We start from the raw sequence: 23535 nt of genomic DNA on the forward strand, positions 1-23535 counted from the left end.
ATTCATTTGAATCAGTTCTAATGAGATGGATGAAACTGGAGCCCATTATACAGAGTGAAGTAAGCCAGAAAGATAAAGAACATTACAGCATACTAACACATATATATGGAATTTAGAAAGATGGTAACGATAACCCTATATGCAAAACAGAAAAAGAGACACAGAAATACAGAACAGACTTTTGAACTCCTGTGGGAGAAGGTGAGGGTGGGATGTTTTCAAAAGAACAGCATGTATACTATTATGGTGAAACAGATCACCAGCCCAGGTGGGATGCATGAGACAAGTGCTCGGGCCCTGGTGCACTGGGAAGACCCAGAGGAATCGGGTGGAGAGGGAGGTGGGAGGGGGGATCAGGATGGGGAATACGTGTAAATCTATGGCTTGATTCATATCAATGTATGACAAAAAAAATAAATAAATAAATTAAAAAAAAAAAAAGAATTGTCAGGCAACTTACTAAAATTTCAGATTCCAAGGACCTGACCCCAAAGAGTCAGAGCCATCCCTTGTGGATTGGGACCTGAATCAAGCTGCGATTTGACAAGCACTTCAGGGGATGCTAACACAGGTAGTCTGAAGGCCACACTAAGAACTGCAAAACGCTGGCCAAGGCAATTCCTGATTTTTACTCACAAGTTGAGAAAGAAACGAGAGGAGGCTCAGAATGACAATATTAATGTGCTTTTGATGAGCTGGGTTTATTTCAGTGTGAAAAATCTAGCTGAGCTCTGGGAATAGCAATGAGAACTGCTGATGAAGGTTTTCTGACCAGGACACAATATCCCACACTATAGAGAGATTAACAGAAGCCTCATGTCATTTGGTTCTGTTTGAGCACATAGATTTTGCTTGGAGGAGACTCTGCTGTCTATAAATGATGACTCATTTAGGAGAGAGACTGGAATTGACTCAGATGTGACAGTCTAAAGTCAGAGTAAAAGCTAAGGGACTGGGTGGGGAGGGAGAATGGGGACCTGCACTTTAATGGGTCTGGGGTTTCCTTTGGGGTGATGAAAATGTTTTGGAACTGTGATAGAGGTGATGGGTGAATGTCACTGTGACTATACTAAATACCGCAAACTGCATACTTCAAAACAGTTCGTTTTATGCTATGTGAATTTTGTGCTGGCTGCCTGGGTGGGTGTATCAGCTAAATCACTTATTGTCTTAAAAGACTAAGTTCTTAGCCTCTTGGCTTGGGTTTTCTCATGCATAAAATGTACTTAATAATAATGGTACCTCATACGGTAGCTAAAAAGGATTAAACGAGACAGGGTCTCAGTCAGCACACAGAGGTGGTCAGAAAAGTTTTAGTTTTTGTTACTGGAGTTGCTGCTGAAAGCTGTGAGGTCTAAAGATCTATAAATAAAACTAAGATTTTAGTCCTTTACCTAAAGTAATCTTATCCTGACCAACAGTGGTTATCTAGACTTTTGAGACAAAAGGCATGTAACAATAACAAAATGTTGGTTTCATGATAATACCCCTTTACAGCTATAGGAATACTCTAGCTGTGTCATTTGACCTAATAGGCACCAAATATTTTTGGTGACAGGGAGAAATCTTACCACACATTCGGCCTCTCAGCACGGAGCCTGGTCTGCAGAAGAGGAAAGCCTTTTCTGTTTCTAAGGAATTGCTGTCAGCTACAAGCATTTCAGAGGCAAGCTGAAAGGAATACATGGGCTCCTTAGTAAGGGTCCTTTTCAGTCGATTTGTGATAGTTTCCAATGTCTTAATGAGCCGCTGCTGATTTTCCAATTCAAGGGTATCATTTCTTTCATCGGGTAATGGCACACTAGCTGAGATAAAAACAAAACAAAAGAAGACATAACACACACACAGGCCGTATTGCAGCAAACCATTTGGAGTGAGTTTCTACCCTAAAAAAATGACATGCATTAACTTTAAAAACGCATTCCAATATACAGTAGGTGCAGGCAAATAGTGTTTGATTCCACTTATACGAGGGACCTAGAATAGTCAAATTCAAAGTCAGAAAGGACAGTAGTAGTAGATCCTGGGGTCAGGTCTGGGGTGGGGAGCAGGAATGGGGACTTACTGTTTAATGGTGACAGAGTTTCAGTTTAGGAAAGTGAAAAATCCAGGAGATAGATGATGGTGGGAGATGATGCATGTATTTAATGCCACTGAATTGTACAGTTAAATATGGTTAAAATAGTATGTTTTATATTATGTGACTTTTCAATCACAATTAAAAAAACATTCTAGGAAAGATACACACAAATTTAAATATTATTTACTGAGTAACTAGTACATGGAGAATATTAAGAACAACATGTTTTGTTTTAATCCTTCTCTCCTATGCTGGATCTATATCACCGTTTTGTAGAGTTCTTAATGATTACATATTTAGTTCCTGCTAACTCTCATTTTTTAAAAACAGGCCTTAGTTCATCATGTCAAGATGAGTATGAAGCTGAGGGCCTGTTGCTATGAGAATCATAAAATATATCTGTGATATTATGAAAAATAACAGAACAGGTGATTGTGCTTGCCCTAATATACAGTTCCAGGGTAATTTCCTAATAATGACAACACATAGAAAAGTTTGAAAATAGATCTCCAACCAAGAATTTCCTATTATATTAACCTTTTCAAACAGACAGTCTATTCTTACCTGTGATGTTAAAAATTAACCTAATTTTGTGGTCGGATAATGGGGCACTTCTTTCAACCCGTGAAGATCTGGCTTTGCCAGCACCCGTGGGTGTTTCTCGCACTGTGTCCTGGAAGTCACCGTAAGAGTAATCCAGCCTGTTGGCTGCACCCCAGCCACCCGGTCCTGAAAAGTTGGAGTAGAGAAACAAAAGATTGTAGAGCTGCATCTTGGTCATCTGGACAATCTCATGGACAGAGAAGCATGACAGGCAACAGTCCATGGGGTCACAAAGAGTCGAACATGACTGAGTGACTTCACTTGCTTTCTTTATATATATATATACAGCTAGAATAAATATACACATACTGTACTTTTAACAAAATAAGATCATACTATATGCATATATTATTTGCTAATCACTTTTCAAATTTTCTCAACAATATAATATTTCTGCATCAAATGGTTTAATTCAAATGGTTTAATATCTTTTTCTATAGCTATACTACAAACTAACCAAGTTTCTATTTTCAGACTTTGAGGTTATTTCAAAATTTTAGAACATCCTTGTGCATACACTATGTCATAAAATATAAGACACCATCAGTGAGAAGACATTACCCAATTCCATAAATACCCAAATGAAAAATGTACATCTTAGAATTTATAAAATATGATACATGTTTGTACATTAGTATGACTTCTATCTTGAGAAATAACCTCAGATGGGTCTGAGCATTTTTAACCCTTTAGTTACATATTGCCAAATGCCCTTCAATTTCTTCTCTACACACAATATGTGAGTATGATTTTTATATCATGACCCCCTTGCCAACTCTGGGTATTGAGATTTTTACTCAAATTTGTTAATCTGACAGATCAAAAATGGCATCTCATTTTAGTTTTAATTTGAATTACATGATTAGTATAAGATCTAGCCATTTTGGTATATTTATTGGCCCTTTATTTTCCACACATTATGACATGCCAAGGTGTTATAAATATTACTGATTTTGTGAGTGGTGTAAAGACACTTGAGGAAGAGGTTTGCCTCTTAGGATCACTTGTATCACTTGCACCATACGGCATTCAGATTCTTACAGGATGACAAAGATCACCCATCACAAAGTCTCATGATGATAGCTGACTCACTCTGTGTGGCCCTGGACCCTTGCAACCTACCTCAACAATCCGGGGGCAGTGGGGACCTGGGTCACATGTGACAGAAGAGGCATTGATATTCTAGATGTGCCACTAGGCATTCTTCTTCTAGACATGCCACTGCCAACTCCCCTGCCAAAGCCACTTTGTGTTCTTCTGTCTAAAACTTTAACTTCCATTATGTTCACTGAGAAGTTGTATATAATTGTTAAAATTGGAAAGCAACTTAAAGTCTACCAATAGGAAACTGTTTATATAAATTATGGCAAACTGATAACATATGTAGCCACTAAAACTGCACTGAGCTTCAACACTGGTGTATTTAAAATGGACAACCAACGAAGACCCACATACAGCACACGGAACTCTATTCAATGTTCTGTGGCAGCCTTGATGGCAGCGGGGGTGTGGGGGAGAATGGATAATGTATATTGATGGCTGAGTCCCTTCACTGTTCATGTGAAACTATCACAACATCGTTAACCAGCTACACCCCAATAGAAAATAAAAAATTCAAAACATTGCATTGAAGTATAATATTTATGACATAAAAGTATCCTCAATAAAATATTAACTAGAAATTCATGTTTATGAAATAGTATGGGTCTACACACAAATGCAGTACAGTAATATACCATTAATATAGTAACAATTATTTCTGGAACTGCAGGTTATCTTAATTTCATTCTTTTTTTAAATTTTTAATTCTTTAATTCTTTTTCATTCTTTATTTTTCAAATATTTGCAAAAACCATATATGCAGAAATAATATTTTTCAATTTAAAAACTCTAAAGCAATAGTCAGTATCACTCTTAATGCTAAATCACTGAGAGAAATATGATTAGTGTCAGAAACAAAAAGAATGTCCACTGTCATGTGAATTAATACTGCTTCAAATAATCTTCTAAGCACTTTATTATTCTTGTACTTCCTCATTTAATCCTTACAAGAGCCCCATGAGTTCAGCACTCTTATATGCCCAATTTAAAGATGAGAAAATTGAGGAACAGAGTGATTTGAGAACTTAAGTTCTTCCCCTGCCTCCTAGTAGGTGGGTAAGCCAGGATTCAGACATTTACTAGTTGGTTGTAGAGTTCATGTATTTAAACGGGACGGTATCACCACTGTGTTCTAAAACATTACTCTGCAAGTTCTGTAGAGACAGTTTTATAAGAATGAAATAAAAACAAGTATAATTACGGAAAAGGACAAAGAAATCCCATAACACACTTTGGAGTACACTTAATCAAAGTTGTATGTCAATTATATCTTAAAAAAACAGAAGAAAAAAAGTTCAGCATCTACATGAAGAAAACATCCAAATTCTACTTGAAGGTATATCAGACTTGAATAGATTGAGTCTTAACATTATAAGTGAGGTATGTGAATATTTTACATTCATAAATAGAAATATTTACTATTTTGAACAAATGACTTACTTGCAATTTAAGTTAAATGCCATATAAAAATTGCTGTTAGTACTTTATAACTATTACTATTCTAAGATATCATACAAAGATTTGAATTTTACAATCACAATGTGACTTGGTTTTCTTAGTATTTATCATCCTGAAGCATTCTGGCTAACATTTTGAAAGAATTACATATCCATAAAGATCATTATGTATAGGATCAGGTTATCTAGTCATCCTAGAATTCTTGATGAATAAATAAGTGAAAGGTCATTTTTTTTCTAATTTGCCCCACTCTTCTGTAATGATTTTCTTAGTTTGCACAACAGTTTTCCCAAATACCCACACCAAATAATTTCATTACCGATTGCAAAGCCATTTTCATAGTCATAATTATATTCGAGGCAGTATTTTTTGGTCAGATCCTCCAGTCTGCAGTCAATGTCATCAGCATCACTACAAAATGACGGGACCTGCAAATAAAAAATGAAGAGGAGAAACTGTGCTTCACATCTGGGTGTGCCTTGGATAAGCTCTATGCTCCTGTTCTTCATGTCTCCACGAGTAGGAAGGAAGAAAGGACCCCAGAGTGCTCCCTGTCCTTAATAAGGCTCCTGATCCTCCTCCATGCCCTCCCCTACCTCCTCTCAGCACAGTGGACCACCAAGATCAGTCTCAAGCCTTTTCTCTCTGTTTACATCACTTATCGCAAGGAACTCAGGACACCCGGGATATCTGTCTCTGAATTTTCGCCCCAATTGAGGTTTTTTTTTTAATTGAAGTATAGCTGATTTACAATTTTATATTAATGACTTTTTAGACCCCTTTTCTCTGAGCCCATCTCCCACCCTCCTCCAAGTAAAGTCCTCAAAACTTTCTTTGGTGGCCTCTGAAGTTCAGAGTCAATTACCAGTCAAACCCTTATTAGTATTTACCTCCTCTCTCTATGTTCTCTTCATTTTTGCTCTCAATGAAACCTGACTTCCTTGTTTTTTAGGTGGTGGTCATGGAGGTGAGGAAGCATCCGCCTTACTCCTTAGTGCTGTTTCTAGATCACACTCCCATGAACTTCCTTGAAGCCTCAGAGTTTTGAAGCTCCTGCCATAAGCTATGCCACACACTGATCTCCTGTGCCCGCCACCTACAGCCCTCCTCTATTCCGAGTCACTCCCTCATTCCAAGAACTTTAGTAAGTGTCCCTGGCATAGCCCTTGGTGATTTGTATATTCACCCAGCTGATCCTTCCATCACCTTGAATTCTCACTTCCTCTTCCATCTTCCAGCTTTACTTTGTCACTTACTCTCACAGTCATACCCTCAGACCTTGTCATTACCAGTCACTGCACCCTCTCTTAGACCCAGGAATCCAACAACTCTTTGACTTCATCAGAACCTGTAATTCACTGACACTGTCCCCTCTTCACTGTCCCTCAGCCCCTGATGTCTCACTTCCTTATTTACCCATCTTGGATCCCATCTTGATCCATCACCATAAATTACCTACTCCCTTGCACGCACCCTCCTTGGTCTATCACCATGAAATACTCCCTTGCATGCACGCTCCTCAATTTGTCTGGAGAACTTTAACCCCAGTTAAATTTATTGCTCTGCTTTCTCCACATCTGTGCCCACATGTTCAACTATAGTCTGGGAGAAAACACATCCCTGCTTACGGCCAATCCTACATTTCTCTAGTATATTCATTTATGCTCTCCTAGAAAATCAGTTTGTACCACATTCTCTTTTCTCAAACCTCCAACAACTCCTCCCCAACCTTACTCCAGACTGATCATTCTGCATCTTTTTTCACAGATCAGATAGTCACAAAAGATCCTTCTTTCACACGTATCACATGTGGACTAACTCCTGTGGACTAACTAACCTGTGCTCATGTACGCCACCCCTTCTTGACACCTCTCATTCTCACACTCTATATAAAATCTACTACTATTGCATCTACTTTCAGAATCTATCCAAAATCTAAGCCACTCAGCTCTGTTAGGGATATAAATATATATATATATATACATATTTTGTATGTACTCAAGATAGCTCTGGAGTTAACTACACATTAAGTTGCTTAGAGAACTATGATTTCACAGAAGTTATAAATACATACACACACATATATATAATATAAATATATAAAAAACATATATAAAACATTTATATACCCACATGCATATAGAACATTTCCTGCTTTCAAGATGCTCAATACATTTAAATACATTGCTTTGCTCTCCTGGAATCCCGAAAGAGTCCTAAACTTGCATGAAAAAGAAAACCCTTTAAATGTTCAGTGATCATAAAAGAAGAACAGACTAAGAAAGCTGTGGTACATATACACCATGGAATATTACTCAGCCATTAAAAAGAATACATTTGAATCAGTTCTAATGAGGTGGATGAAACTGGAGCCCATTATACAGAGTGAAGTAAGCCAGAAAGATAAACACCAATACAGTATACTAATGCATACATACAGAATTTAGAAAGATGGTAACGATAACCCTATATGCAAGACAGAAAAAGAGACACAGATGTACAGAACAGACTTTTGGACTCTATGGGAGAAGGCGAGGGTGGGATGATCTGAGAGAATAGCATCGAAACATGTATATTATTAAGGGTGAAATAGATCGCCAGCCCAGGTTGGATGCATGAGACAAGTGCTCGGGGCTGGTGCACTGGGATGACCCAGAGGGATCGGGTGGAGAGGGAGGTGGGATGGGGGATCGGGATGGGAAATACATTTAAATCCATGGCTGATTCATGTCAATGTATGGCAAAAACCACTACAATATTGTAAAGTAATTAGCCTCCAACTTATAAAAATAAATGGAGAAAAAAAAAAAAAACAGACTACAAGGGCATTTTTGTCATGCTTTAAATAACAAAGCAGACATTCTCAAAGCAAAGGGACTCTAAGTTTTTCTGAGTGTTTTAAAAAATGCAAAGTGCTTTAACACAGATTTACTTATAATTCACTCCAGGAGACCAAAACCTATGAATAATGCTAAATATGAGGAGCAAGTTTGGGTCACAAAGAAAAAGGAAATCATCAAGACAAAGAATTTCTGTTGCAGGTGATGCAGAGCAACTACGGAAAACCTCAACAGCATCCTTTAAAATATGGTGACCAACCAAGGAATGCTACTGACATACCATTTTCCCCAGGGTGGTCTCAAATGCTTCAGAAAATTTCTTCAACAGATCTGTGTCATCACAGCGAGTTGCTTTGTACAGCATCTCAAAGGACTTGTACCCATGATTTGCAAAACGTTTTACTGGAAAAAATTAGTTTCAGTTGGTTAGTGTTTTCAAAACACAAATTTAATTTCTGTGGAATTAAATTGGTATTTTCATCCTGACATGGTTTGTGGGATTGTTATAAAAACAAAAGTTGACAGTTAAGGAATGTTTCCAGGCATTAATCGATCATAATAAACCACCAGCCAAGCAGCCGTGTACCCAAGTTACCTGGTGATATATTTGCTTTCTATATTATTCTTTACCTTCCAATCATATGACAGAGTGAACATTTAAGGGAAAAAGAGATATAAACATTTTTTTCATTATATTTCTGGGAATCGTCGAAAAATTCTGGTTGCAAAGATATTATATAAGTTTATAATGTATATGTTTATATTATATTTTCAACCAACAGACACTAAACGATTTCTGAATGGTATGTGAAATTATATTTCTTAAAAGTGTAATTTCACAGAGATAAACTTTTCCTTGGATCAGAAGTTTAGAAGTTAAGACTCAGCAAGATGTCTTGAGATATTCACAGTCTCCTAACAATATCAACATTAAAATCCTACGGTCTAAATCTTTGATAGAGGTGAGTAATATCACTTGTATTTCCCAAATTTAGGAACAGTACAGCTCAAGTAAGTGGGTTTTACTTTCTAAGACACTGGCATTTAAACTTCATCTATAGTAGTGGATCAAATATCCACTCCAGAGATGATCATTTACACAAGATAAAGACATTGGATTATTTTTAGAATAATACACAAGATTACAGAATAGATCTAAATCACTTCTAAAAAGTGTATGACTGATCTGACTGCATCATGTATACAGGCTCTTACTTTAAATATAAGTTCTTCTCCAGACATCAGACTATACGTTAGTTCAAGTTTACAGCTCAAGAATGACATCTTGACTCTTCTGACAATTCTGGTAAATAATAATGAGGGGACCAAGATGTTTTTCCCATAAACTGAATCTTGTCCTATAGCAATCCAATCAGCAATAAGATTCTGGGCTAATATTTTAAATTGAAGGATGGACATTTCTCCTATCTATAAACACTTCAAATTCATGGCACCATTTTCTACTCACCAAATCTAAACCCTGTATTAAGGCAATTTTATTCTTTAATGTTAAGAAATTTACACATATAGGTAGTTGAACACATATTTACACATACTAAAGAAGCCCAGAAAAATTTAGAACTTACTAGCACAGTCTGGCCATTCAGTGGAATATGGTGGTTTCCAGATACCATCTTCATAAGCACAATAATACTTGTCAGTAGATCCTTCTGTGAAATCATAGCCCTCTAAGCAACTTAATGTGCAGTTAACACCAGTACTATCTTGAGTACATACAAAATCCCCATTTACAGGTGTAAATGGAACTTCACAGGGGGAACCTGTGTAAAAAAATTGAATTATTCAGGAACCTGTGTAAAAAAATTGAATTATTCATATACAATGGCATAAAAATATCAATTAAAATCTAGGTGTCTAAGCTGAATTTTGAAAAGGATTCCTCCTGTCCACCACTACTCCCAGAAAAACTCTCAAAATAAATCCATAGTGTGAGGTTACTGCAATTTCTGCTTTTTGATTCCTAGGTGGGTATGCCAAAAAGCTGTACCAATGTGTAATTAATGATCTATGCATAACTGTGCATAATTTATGAAAAGCTAAAAGTACTTCTGATGTGCAACTGATATTTTTGGCATTCTTTTAATAAAAAGGAAAACCAAATAATGTTACATAGCAAATACATTTTCGGAATCTGTCTCCTCAAGCATTTAAAATAGGATTATGACAATACTTTGTAACTTTGAAGAAAATATTAATAAGTGGTTACAGACTAGCTCAGAAGAAAGCATGTGTATTTACCATGAAGTGAAGTAATAATAATTGGAAACCTCAATATAATTTGTCAGTATTCTAACTTTAAACAGCTATGTTCATAGCCTATTTTCTTTCACAAAGGAGAGTGCCACAGTGATTACATATCTCAAGTGTCAGCTAGATTTTGGAGGCTTACGCAGAGTATACCTTTTACGACAATGTGGATGTCACACGATCTATTATTGCCTGAGGGGTCAGTGGCTGTATACCGCACTATCGTCTCCCCATGAGGGAAAAGGTCTCCTGGTGTATGGCTTCTGGTGATGGTCAACACGGCCCCTACAAAGTAGAGAAGGGGAAAGAAGGAATCCAATCTGGGGGTTATTGTGTGCAGTCACTTTATTTGATTTGAATTTTCATTTACTCTTTATACAAACCAGCTGAACATTCTATTGGTACTAACTGGGCTGCTAACAGAAAATAAACTATAAAATCTTACACTAAACTATAGAAATAGTTGACTCAGAAGCCTCATTAAATGAAGGCATTCTTGCTAAATAGATTATTTTCCTTTACTAGGTCAGTCTCTGTGAATATTGGAAATTGAATTAGAAGCCTATTTCACTTGCATTCTTGTTTTCAGGGTGTTTGTGAAAACTTTAAAGTGAACTTCAGCTATATTTGCTCACTTTTTTCTGTTTTCCCATGAGCTTTTGTAACATTTTTGGCAAATGTTTGAGAACTGAGTATGAATACATAGAACTGCATTAGATTTGCCAATAGGATGCACAGCTTATGTCTCTAGGATAAAGGAAGCTTAGAGGCTCAAAGAATTTACTAGAACACTTTCAAATAAAATACACTGTACAAGTTTAATAAATCCCCACTGAATAATGAATGAAAAGCCATAGTCAGGAAAGAATAACAATGTTAAAATATACAGAATTATCCTAGCATTAAAACATCTTAGGTAATTATCCATGCTACTATATTTAGATGTAATTTGCTTTTTATTTATCTTTTTTTGGTATTTTTTAATTTTTTTAATTTTTCACTTATTTTTATTAGTTGGAAGCTAATTACTTTACAATATTGTAGTGGTTTTTGCCATACATTGACATGAATCAGCCATGGATTTACATGTGTTCCCCATCCTGAACCCTCCTCCCACCTTCCTCCCCATCCCATCCCTCTGGGCCATCCCAGTGCACCAGCTCCAAGCACTTGTCTCATGCCTTTTTTATCTTTTTAAAAGCTTTTTATTTGGTGGTAACATGTTGACAACAAGATACCCGCATTCTCACCTGAGTTGTCTGAAAACTGAGGCTCGTCCCAGGTTGCAGCATGCTCCTTCTCAGAGACCTGGACTGGAGGCGGGGATCTGCACCAGTCTATGCTAGGTGGTTCTACATCTAAAAAACATGAAATCAGAGGATGAAGTCACAACTGATGTTCAACACTGATGAGGAGGGTTGCAAGAGAGAATCAAAGTCTACCTGTGCTGGCGGAGAACCTTGACCTTGACACAAGGCTGGCCCTGGGATCCCTTTGATGATGACGTGGTAAAGAAACCACCTGCCAATGCAGGAACTATAAGAGATGTGGGTTCAATCCCTAGGTCAGGAGGATGCTTGGAGGAGGAAATGGCAACCAACTCCAATCTTCTTGCCAGGATAATCCCATGGCCAGAGGAGCCTGGTGGGCTATAGCCCTTGAGCACACATGCATGTTTCATCCCTGATCTCAACATCACAAGAAAAAGCTGATTCTTGCTATGCTTCATTCTACTTGTTGAAGAAATACTGGATTGCTAACATCACCATGAGCACAGCAGTATAAACGGTAAATTCGGGATGTGGTGAGCATTTAACTTGTGAGTTTTGCCAGTGGTAGTTGAACTGATTCACCCAGAAATGAAGAAAACATTCCCAGATAATCAGAAGGCGTGAAATGACCAAAGCAGTCATTTCACAGGGATCTCTTGAATCATCCTCCTCTTAACTGAAGGGTTGACAGATGCTACATGGAAGACCAATGGGCAGAGATCTGAGTCGTGCTGCAGAATATATAAGTCATTTAAGTGTCATTGTCGTTGTTAAGTTTCTCGTTATGTCCAACTCTTTGCGACCCCATGGACTACAGTGTATCAGGCTTCCCTGGTGTTCACTATCTCCCAAAGTTTGCTCAAACTCATGTCCTTTGAGTCGGTGGTGCTATCCAACCATCTTATCCTCTGTTACCCTCCTGCTCTCAATCTTTCCAGCATCAGGCTCTTTTCCCATGAGTCAGCTCTTTGTATCATATCAGGTGGCCAAAGTATTGGAGCTTCAGCTTCAGCATCAATCCTTCCAATGAATATTCAGGGCTGATTTCCTTTAGGATGGACTGGTTAGATCTCCTTGCTGTCCAGGGACTCTCAAGAGTCTTCTCCAGCACCATAGTTCGAAAGCATCAATTCTTCGGCACTCAGCCTTTTTATGGTCCAACTCTCACATCTGCATATGACTACTGGAAAAACCATAGTTTTGACTATGTGAGCCTTTGTCAGCAAAAAGTGAGGATGTGATATTGCTGAAAGGCCAGGAGATTATGTCCATAGGTGGGACTATGGGGTCTAAGATACCTAGGTTGATAAATTCCAGTTAAAGACAAAGAACAGCATGTGGACATGGGAATAGGGGGCTGAAATGGAGAGGGGGTGAAAGCCACGGTAGAAATGAAAGAACTGTGAGTCTGTTGCTGGGCACTGTAATCTACATTGAAGGAAAGGTTTGAGGGGGGTGCGGGTGAGCCAGGTTTCAAACTCTGATGGAATGCGGTGGAATTTGAGGAGGTCAGAAAAGTACAACCAAGAAGTAGTTAAGGAGGATATTTTCACATAACTATTGATTTTTACATATACGAAATGTCCTTCTATCTGTAGTAACATGTCTTTGAGGGAGACTGGACAAATAATATTTTTCTCATTATATAGGTAAGGAATCTCAAACCAGGCAAATTTACGAGACTTTCCCGAGGTCAGTAAGCTGGTAAATTACAGTCATAGGCATCAAGACTAGGATGATATACTATCTATGTATATGGAAACACATATCCTGAAATGAAACAAGCTGTACCTATAAGAATATACAGATTTCTGCTTGAAGCTAAGTCTTGTGAATAAATATTCAGTTTTTCTCTTTTCCTAGTATTTGCATTTCCTTAGTGTAGGATCTTTGATTTACTGCTTTCTTAGGCTGTGAACTCTGTCAACCAGCAATGGAGCCTCTTTGGCTCACAGGTCTCCACGGCCTAGCACAGCACCTGGGCCGTAACAGATGCTCAGAAAAAGTTGCTACATGAAGGAAAGAATGAAGGAATGCTCGTAGGAGGCCAGTGCACTTTGAGAATTCGGAGTCAAGCCAACACATAGTTAAATTTATAAATCTAACAGTATTTACTGTGCTCCCCAAAGAAAGCACAAATGAAATAGTTCCAAGATTTTCTAAAGTTATCTGATTTTAGCCAAACATTTAAAAATTGCAGATTGGGGATGAGAGAGAGCTGTCCGCAAAGGCCAATGACTGTCAAATAACTGGAGGTTTCAGCAGATGCAGCATCTCCAGAAAAAGAAAGTCCATTTCAAAGCACATGAGACAGCATTCTGTGGAATGTTAAGCAAAAGCATTCCTACTCCCTCTCATTTATCATTAAGACACCAACACTCTGTCATCTGAGGAAAACAAGAAAATGTAGGCTTTGGAATATTTTCGGTCTCCCTCTCCCCCTGCCTTCCCGGTCTCGTTACCTCCCCTTCTTCCGTTCCCTGCTCCCTCCCATTTCCTTGCTCTCTTTCAGAATTTGAAAATTCAGCTAGTATCTAGCTAGACACTCGAGTATACTTTTTATACTTCACCATGCTGACTCTTCATTGTGAAAAATGAAAACGTGGCAAACTCTTGACTCATGTCCATGTTTAAAATCACAGCACCATAAAAATAAACCCAACATATTTTTCATGTGACTGGTGATGTTCATGTTTAAAATATTCAAAAAGCAATTAAAGACAACTAAGCACTAGGACATAAACATAGGTTTTTATATAAGTCAGTTTATTTACTTTCACCAAAACCTATCATTTCTAGGGTAAGAAGCCAGTTTGATACACATTAGTTATTTCAAGAAGTTATGTAAAATTCTTAAAATGAATTCAATGTACTGAATTTTAAAATAAACATTAAAAATATATATGAAACCAAAAGAGCAAAATGTTAGTATATTTACATAGAGCTTAATGCAGGTCAGGAAGCAACAGTTAGAACTGGACATGGAACAACAGACTGGTTCCAGTTAGGAAAAGGAGTACATCAAGGCTGTATATTGTCACCCTGCTTATTTAATTTATATGCAGAGTACATCATGAGAAACGCTGGGCTGGAAGAAGCACAAGCTGGAATCAAGATTGCCGGGAGAAATATCAATAATCTCAAATATGCAGATGACACCACTCTTATGGCCGAAAGCAAAGAAGAACTAAAGAGCCTCTTGATAAAAGTCAAAGAGGAGAACGAAAAAGTTGGCTTAAAGGCTCAACATTCAGAAAACTAAAGTCATGGCATCTGGTCCCATCACTTCATGGCAAATAGATGGGCAAGCAGTGGAAACAGTGGCTGACTTTATTTTGGGGGGCTCCAAAATCACTGCAGATGGTGATTGCAGCCATGAAATTAAAAGACGCTTACTTCTTCGAAGGAAAATTATGACCAACCTAGACAGCATATTAAAAAGCAGAGACATTACTTTGTCAACAAAGGTCCATCTAGTCAAGGATGTGGTTTTGCCAGTATTCATGTATGGATGTGAGAGTTAGACTATAAAGAAAGCTGAACACTGAAGAATTGATGCTTTTGAACTGTGGTGTTGGAGAAGACTCTTGAGAGTCCCCTGGACTGCAAGGAGATCCAACCAGTCGATCCTAAGGGAGATCAGTCCTGGGTGTTTATTGGTAGGACTGATGTTGAAGCTGAAACTCAAATATTTTGGCCAGCTGATGCGAAGAGCTGACTCATTTGAAAAGACCCTGCTGCTAGGAAAGACTGAGGGCAGGAGGAGAAGGGGACGACAGAGGATGAGATGGTTGGATGGCATGACCGACTCAATGGACATTGATTTTGGGTAGACTCTGGGAGTTGGTGATGGAGAAGGAAGCCTGGTGTGTTGCAGTTTATGGGGTCGCAAAGGGTTGGACACAACTGAATGACTGAACTGAACTGAATGTGTCAGACGCTACTTCAAGTAGTTTGTATATCTTAACTAATTAAAAACCTCACAATAACCCTATGAGGTAATATATTTATTAATTCTATTTCTGGATGAAGAAACACGCACAGAGCAGTGGCCAGTCACACTGTCTTAAGTAGGAGAGATGGCTCTGGAGTCAAGCAGTTTGTGTTCACAGTCTGAACTTTTGAGCACTACAGACCACCTCATTCATATATTCCCCACATATTAAGTCTTATTGGTGGCTATCTATCTGGGCTTCCCTGGTGATTCAGATGGTAAAGAATCTGCCTGCAATGCAAGAGACTTGAGTACGATCCCTGGGTCGGAAAGATCCTCTGGGGAATGGGATGGCTACCCACTTCAGTATTCTTGCCTGGAGAGTGAAAGTGAAAGTGAAGTCGTTCAGTCGTGTCCGATTCTTTGTGACCCCATGGACTGTAGCCTACCAGGCTCCTTCATCCATGGGATTTTCCAGGCAAGAGTACTGGAGTGGGTTGCTATCTCCGAGTACCATCTGGTATCTACTGAATATCTACTGAATTGACTGAAAGTACAAACATCAGTTAGGAGATGATGGAGTAAACCAGGTCAAGAAAATGAAATTAAAAAGAAGGACTGATCTATAGCAGTGGGATGTGAGGATGGAGAGATGGGGACAGATTTCAGAGATATTAAGTCGATGAAACCAGTAGAACCTGATAACTTATTGAATGTTGGTGACAGACGGAGAGGAGTCAAGAATGACTTCCAGATTTCTTGCCTGGTAGCTAGGTCTTCACTCTGTTTTCTGAGCTAAGAAGTATCTTAAGTTTGAGTGAATTTGAAATGCCTATGGGGCAATCACATGGGAAAGTTTAGTACGCAGTTTTATATATAAATTTGAATTTAAGGAGAGAAATCTGAGCTGGAGACAGAAATCCAGGAGTTGTAAGTTAGCAAAATTACCAGGAAAACTAGAGAGAAAGAAAGAGGGTCAAGAATAGAATCCTGAGGATGATCCATATTTGAGAGTTGGTCTAAGGAAGAGAAACCTAAAAAAGCAATCAAGGTGGAAAAAATGAGAAAAATGGGGGAAAGAAACAAGAAAGACTGGTGTCCGAGAAGACAGGGAAGGAGGCAGTTTTGATAAAGAGAACATTGTTAATAATGTAAAATCTATGGAAACATTATATAAAATAAGGACTAAAAAGTGTGCAGTAGGGTTAACTCTAGAGATTACTGGTGACCTTGATTTCTATGAGTAGAGGAGACAAAAGCCAGAATTGAGCGACTTTGAGAATAAATGGCAGTTAAGCCAAAAGATATGGCAACCACTGGGGAATTTCAAAAGGCTCAGATAGAAAGGAATCAAAGAGATATAGTGATAGTTAAAGGGTATATAGGTTTCAAAGAGGAAGCGGCTTCGATGACAGAAGGAAGAATCAGTGAAAAAGGAGTTGCTGAAGATAAAGGAGAGGCAAAGCTTTTGGGGGTTCTGGATTATTTTCACAAACTTACCAAAGTAATCTGAAGACTTACCAATAACCTTGACATGGAAGGTGCAGCTGGCCTGGTTGCTGGATGGGTCAGTTGCCGTGTATGTGACAGCAACATCTCCAATTGGGAAAAGATAAGGTGGGGTAAAAGCTGGATGAACGTGGATTGATACCTTTTGGAAAGAAATTTCCAAATATTTGGAAAGTTAAAGTTAACATTAATGGTACTTTTATTACTTTTTGGTTTATAATATATTATTAGCAAAGTGAAGTTAAAAATGATACAATATTTTACGTATAGTAAAAAGGAAAAAAAAAATCAGGCATAGCCTTTGGTGTATTCCTTTCTAGGCTATTCTACCTAGGCAGTTTATAGAGTTTGGATAGATAATATAATAATGCTGGTTTTTGAAAGTAGAGTAAGAAACACTGTTATCTTCTTTAGACTATCATTTCAGGATCATATTTTAAAAGATATGTTTATAAATAGGAACTAAGATTGATTCCCCATCTTTCTTTTTCTTAAAAGATCTTCAGAGCATAGTAAAGGGCCAAGAATTTTTAGCCAAGTAATGTTAGAGGATACGCAACACAAAAAAATCCACGGAATGAAAAGTTTCTGTTTTTAGAGATTTTCATCTGAGATTTCTAATGAAAAATTCAAGGCTGATCATTCTGTTATCAGATGGGGCATTTGCATTTATGAGTAGAGTATAGCTAGAGACAGTGCAATCATTAGAGTACTGGAAAGTTTTCAATAGCACACATATTTACAGTGAATTTAGAGTCCATTTGGAAAAGGATACAAATATTTGCTCAAACCTTACCTTTTCCCCAGAGTTGTCTTTAGCTGTTGGGATTTGCCAGGTGATATTAGCAGAGTCTTGCTGTTCCTGAGTCTCAGCCTCTATGTCCGCAGGACAGTTGATCTGAGGAGCTTCCACGTCTAATTCAGAAAATTCACATAGCAGTTAACGTATTGATGCAGTGATATAATTCTAAGTCATTTAAGAGACTGGGGCATGCATGCTCAGCAGCTACGTCGTGTTTGACTCTTTTGTGACCCCATGGACTGTAGCCTGGCAGGCTCCTCTCTCCATGGGATTTCCCAGGCATGAATACTGGAGTGGATTGACATTTCCTTCTCCAGGAGATCTTTCTTATCCAGGGATCAACCCACATTTCCTGCATTGACAGGCAGATTCTTTACCATCTGAGCCATCAAGGAAGGCCACAAGAGACAGGTAAGAAATATTTTTAATCCTAATCTAATCATTGAGGATTTCTAACGTACTTCAGCATGGCTTCTGAAGTTCTTCCTGAACTGGTACCTGCTTCTCTCTTAGCCTCATCACTTACAGATCCCCAGTCAGAACCCAGTCTCCACATCAGATGTCCCACAAGAGCACCATGATCCTTCTTATACCTGGGCCTTTGTTCATGCTCTTTTATTTGCCTGAATCAATGCTCTCTTCTTCCTTGAGGCAGGTAACCTCTACTTGTCCTGTAATTCTCAGCTTAGACACAAGCTCCTCAGGAAGCTTCTCTGACCCACTGGTCCATTTTAGGTGCTCACTGCACAAGTTCTGATTGCCCTCTGTCCTTCCCAGCCGTAATGCACCTTGCCATTTTTAAATTGAATTTCCTCCCCCCAAATAATTGAAGTTCTTTGAATGCCATGATTTCTTATTTCATTGTATTATATAGTGCCTGGAATATAATATGAACTTGATTAATACTTATGGAATGAAATAAACAGGAAAAAATGAATGCTGAGTGTGGTAGGAAGGGACTGTACTTGAAAACAGACTGTCAGGTAGAATTAATTAGTATGCTAAAATGTACTGTCAAAGCAAACAACAAATTAAAGCCAAAGATATTTTTTGCAGTGTGAAACTTTGCGGTACAGATACTGCATTAGATGTGGTAACATTCCACATAACTGCAACAGTCACTGTAGAGCTAAGTTCTTATTATATAATAAATCCTCTTCAGTTATATTAAGTCTTCTGCAACTTGCAGCTGAATATATCTGGATTAATCTGTGTCTCACTTTCTTCTTTCTTAAAAGTTTTATCCAATTTATATTTTCCCTTTCTCAGAGGGGCTAATATGTAGACAATTTTCCGCCCACAAAGGTGCATGAGCATATCGACCCTTAAAATCTAAACAAGCATTTCATTTTTCCTTTATACTTGAATAATAGCTTGAATGAACTTGGAATTTCAGGTTTATATGGACTCTCCCTCTGTATTCTTTTAGATTCTTTTTTTTAATTAATTAATTAATTTATTATACTTTACAACATTGTATTGGTTTTGCCATACATTGATTTGAATCCTCCATGGGTGTACATGTGTTCCCCATCCTGAAACCCCCTCCCACATCCCTCCCCATCCCATCCCTCTGGGTCATCCCAGTGCACCAGCCCTGAGCACTTGTCTCATGCATCCAACCTGGACTGGCGATCTGTTTCACATGTGATAATACACATGTTTCAATGCCATTCCCCTAAGTCATCCCACCCTCGCCCCCTCCCACAAAGTCCAAAAGACTGTTCAATACATCTGTGTCTCTTTTGCTATCTCATATCCAGGGTTATCGTTACCACCTTTCTAAATTCCATATATATGCGTTAGTATACTCTATTGGTCTTTATCTTTCTGGCTTACTTCACTCTGTATAATAGGCTCCAGTTTCTTCCACCTCATTAGAACTGATTCAAATGTATTCCTTTTAATGACTGAGTAATATTCCATTGTGTATATGTACCACAGCTTTCTTATCCATTTGTCTGCTGATGGGCATCTAGGTTGCTTCCATGTCCTGGCTATTATAAACAGTGCTGTGATGAACATTGGGGTGCACGTGTCTCTTTCAGATCTGGTTTCCTCGGTGTGTATGCCCAGCAGTGGGATTGCTGGGTCATATGGCAGTTCTAGTTCGTTTTTTAAGGAATCTCCACACTGTTCTCCATAGTGGCTATACTAGTTTGCATTCCCACCAACAGTGTAAGAGGGTTCCCTTTTCTCCACACCCTCTCCAGCATTTATTGCTTGTAGACTTTTGGATAGCAGCCATCCTGACTGGCGTGAAATGGTACCTTCCTCTGTATTCTTAGCACACTGCTCCATTTCCTTCTGGCATTTCGAGTTGCAAACGAAAAGCATAGTGTAATGTGAGTCTGAATCTTGTTTCCTTTGTGAAGTTCCTCTTTTCTCTCTGGAAACCAGATTTTCTCCTTACCTTTGGGTCTTAAAGATTTCACAGAGTAGTGAAAGTATACCTGTCCAACACTCAGAGGCTTTTCGACTCACATTATTCAGTGTTTATGTGCATATGGATCAACAAACTCTTTTCCTCTGATAATGGAACTTCTTATTTTTATTGAGGCAGAGTTGATTTATAATGTGCTAGTTTCAGGTATACAGCAAAGTGATTCATACACACATTCTTTTTCAGATTGTTTTCCATTACGGGTTATTATAAAATATTGGATATAGTTCCCCGAGCTATACAGTAGGACCGTATTGTTGGGGGTGGGGGAGGGGCAAATTAGAAGCTTGAGATTAACAGATATAACTACCTTATATAAAATAGATAACCAACAAGGTCAGAGGTTATTTTCGATCTAAAAGTTCAAGCCTTTCTGTAGCTCAGGGAAACTTTCTTCTACTGGTAGGAAGATTCTTCTCCTCCATCCCTTTTTCTCTCTGTGCTCCTTATTAAAGGGCACTGGTGTTTCTCGGTTTCTCCTGGGTATCTCTCTTAACTTCTATCTTTTGAACTTGATCCACTGGGATATTCAAGTTCCTTGTTTAGAAGTTCTCCCTTCTGAAGGAATTTCAATTTGCTTCTTCAAATTGCTAATCCTGTTTTCAACAACTTCCACTCCACTGTTTTGCCCTTTTCTTAGAGAGAGATATATTTTTACTTCTAAGAACTTTTTCATGCTCTCCAGACCTCCTTTTTCATAGCAGTCTGCTCTTGCTGTAAGGAAGCTGGCAATGTTCTCTTGTGAATGTACTGAGATGCAGGTTCCAAAGTGCTGGTGACTTGCTTTTATAAGAAAACAATTAATTTAATCTCACTTGCTTAATAGGAGTCAGAAATTCTTCTAAAATTTTCAATTCCCAATGGAAAACTTAACCTGATTTCTGGCCCTAATATCATCCTTAGTTTTCTATCTTTTCTATCATTGCCTGGCATGTGGTACTGGATTTTTGTAAATTCACCACCCCAAAGCCAAAATCTTCATAGCATGTATTTTGGTGACATCTACCCTTTTACCATAGGTATGCAGCAAAAGATGCAAAGAGGGACAGTCCAACACTACACCAACACACCATTATATAGAACTTGGTTTTCAACTTGACCGACGTGGGGACCTACCTTTACAAGCAGCTGTCTGAACTTTGGCACTCCATTTTCCAGAGGTGGTACACCTCACTTCTTCTCTGCCCCCCGATAAAATGAATCCTTGGCGGCAACTTAGCTGACAGATCGTCCCAGGTTTGGCTGGATGCCTGCCACAGTTGGGAGGCGATACGGTAACACCTTTGGGCTTCTGAAAGGTGGCACAGTAGCGTTCTATTGCAGGAGAGCAAGAGAATATTATTTGCATTCTCACAAGTTACAAAATGCCACAGATTCACTTTACTCAAAAAAAATACAATTGGTCTGCATGCAGATGTCTGCATATGACACGGAACAAATATTGTATTGTTAATTATGCTCAACCAGGTAGTGCTAGTCGTGAAGAACCTGCCTGCCAATGCAGGCAAACGTGACATGGGCTCAATCCCTGCATCAGGGAGATCCCCTGGAGAAGGGAATAGTTACCCACTTTGGTATTCTTGCCTGGAGAATCCATGGACAGAGGACCCTAGCCACACTGGAGCCAAAAGAGTTACAAAGAGTCAGACATGACTGAAGCGACTAAGCGCACACACACATCTCTTTAGTTACCTCATGTTTTCTGCCAGTGTATCAAAACTTTAAAAGATTTCTAACTAGTATTTAAATCAATGCTGATTGTGACTTTTATCATTTGCTTAGAGAACCTTCAGTTTACAGACTATTACGTTATGGCTCCAAAGTGTAAAACAGTGAATTAGATTCTATCTTTCATGGGGTAAGTGATGATTCAACAACCAGTTTCCATTTTTATGAGCTTATGGTGGCATCTTTAAGCAAGCATATTTTGAGAAAAGTTTTTATCCTCTCCCTAGAATCACTGTGTCATGTTAGGGCCCAGACTCTTACTGATGTTATTTTCAGCACTGATGAAGAACAGCAGGTGAATCAGGTAGAAAAGAGAGAGAAAGGAAAATCAGATGAAGACTTAATACAACATATGTGTGTGTACGCACATGAACCCACATACACATTTGTTTATTGTAGTGGTGATTCTAGTGGTAGCACAGGCAGCATCTTTAGTCTGTATTTCCCATGTGATAATCACTAATTTATCCAGTGTTCACGTGCCAGGCATTATTCTAAGTGCTTTACATGGATAGACTCATTTAATCCAATGCAGGAAGGACTAGTGTCATTATTTTCACTTACAAACAAGAGCGCTGGAGCATAATAGTAATTCTCGTAGTTAACTTTCCTGAAGTTACCAACAGGTAAATGGCAGAACCCGTGTGCCCCCCAAATATTCTACAATCCAGCCTCCTCCCCGAAATGATTGCTTTCAAACCTCTCTGTCAACAGAAGTAATTTTTCCTGACAATTGCTATGTTTCTTTATTTTTGCACAGAGAAGCCTGGTGTGCTATAGTCCATGGGGTTGCAAAGTGCTGGACATGACTTAGCGACTGAACAAAAAAGAACAAACGTACCAGATGACAGTCCAGATTTCCTGTTCTGCTTTGATCAAGAGGACGGTCAGAGACAAATTTGTGGTTCAAATATAAACAACATATGGGACTTCAAATCCTTTATTTCAGGACAGTTGTTTATAAATTAGGAAAATTATCCTTTTAGCTCTCATATCAAGATTTTATTCCCTGCTAATATTCTCTTTCTTATTGTTTGTTTATGGCATTTTGAATTTTTATATTGTTGTTTAGTTGCTAACTCGTGTCTGTCTCTCTCTGACCCCATGGCTGGAGCCCACCAGGCTCCTCTGTCCAAGGGATTTCCCAGGCAAGAATACTGTAGTGGGTTGTCATTTCCTTCTCCAGGGGACCTTCCTGACCCAGGGATTGAACCACGTCTCCTGCACTGGCAGTTTAATCTATTCTAATGTAATGGAGAATCTTTTCCCATTGCTTTTATGTTTAATACATTCTGAAATGGAATAATACTTACTTTGTGTATATTAACTATACTCTCTTCTAGCTTTTAATGGCTTTATTTTTAATGTATATTTTAAAACTATAAAGTATTTACATTGGTGTCTGCTGTGTATTAAAGACATATGAAAACTTCATTTTGATTCATTTTGTTTTTTCCCAAGGAGCGAGCCAATTTTCCTATATTATCAGTTGAATAAA

The 23535-nt window shown here is 38.3% G+C and overlaps 1 protein-coding gene across 1 annotated transcript in view; it reads right to left on the bottom strand.

The window, feature by feature from the left end:
• The window catches only part of SVEP1 (sushi, von Willebrand factor type A, EGF and pentraxin domain containing 1), a 186845-nt gene that overhangs the window by 86609 nt on the left and 76701 nt on the right, over nt 1–23535 (bottom strand). Inside the window, exons 7-16 of the mRNA XM_043453918.1 lie at nt 21426–21623; nt 17861–17979; nt 17077–17206; nt 11601–11708; nt 10504–10635; nt 9669–9863; nt 8363–8484; nt 5562–5670; nt 2645–2809; nt 1572–1805 (exon numbers count right to left, since the gene is read on the bottom strand). Coding sequence (XP_043309853.1) covers nt 1572–1805; nt 2645–2809; nt 5562–5670; nt 8363–8484; nt 9669–9863; nt 10504–10635; nt 11601–11708; nt 17077–17206; nt 17861–17979; nt 21426–21623 — 1512 coding nt within the window. The remainder of the gene's footprint in view (nt 1–1571; nt 1806–2644; nt 2810–5561; nt 5671–8362; nt 8485–9668; nt 9864–10503; nt 10636–11600; nt 11709–17076; nt 17207–17860; nt 17980–21425; nt 21624–23535) is intronic.

This window comes from Cervus canadensis, chromosome 30, assembly GCF_019320065.1.
Source record: "Cervus canadensis isolate Bull #8, Minnesota chromosome 30, ASM1932006v1, whole genome shotgun sequence".
Taxonomy (NCBI): domain Eukaryota; kingdom Metazoa; phylum Chordata; class Mammalia; order Artiodactyla; family Cervidae; genus Cervus; species Cervus canadensis.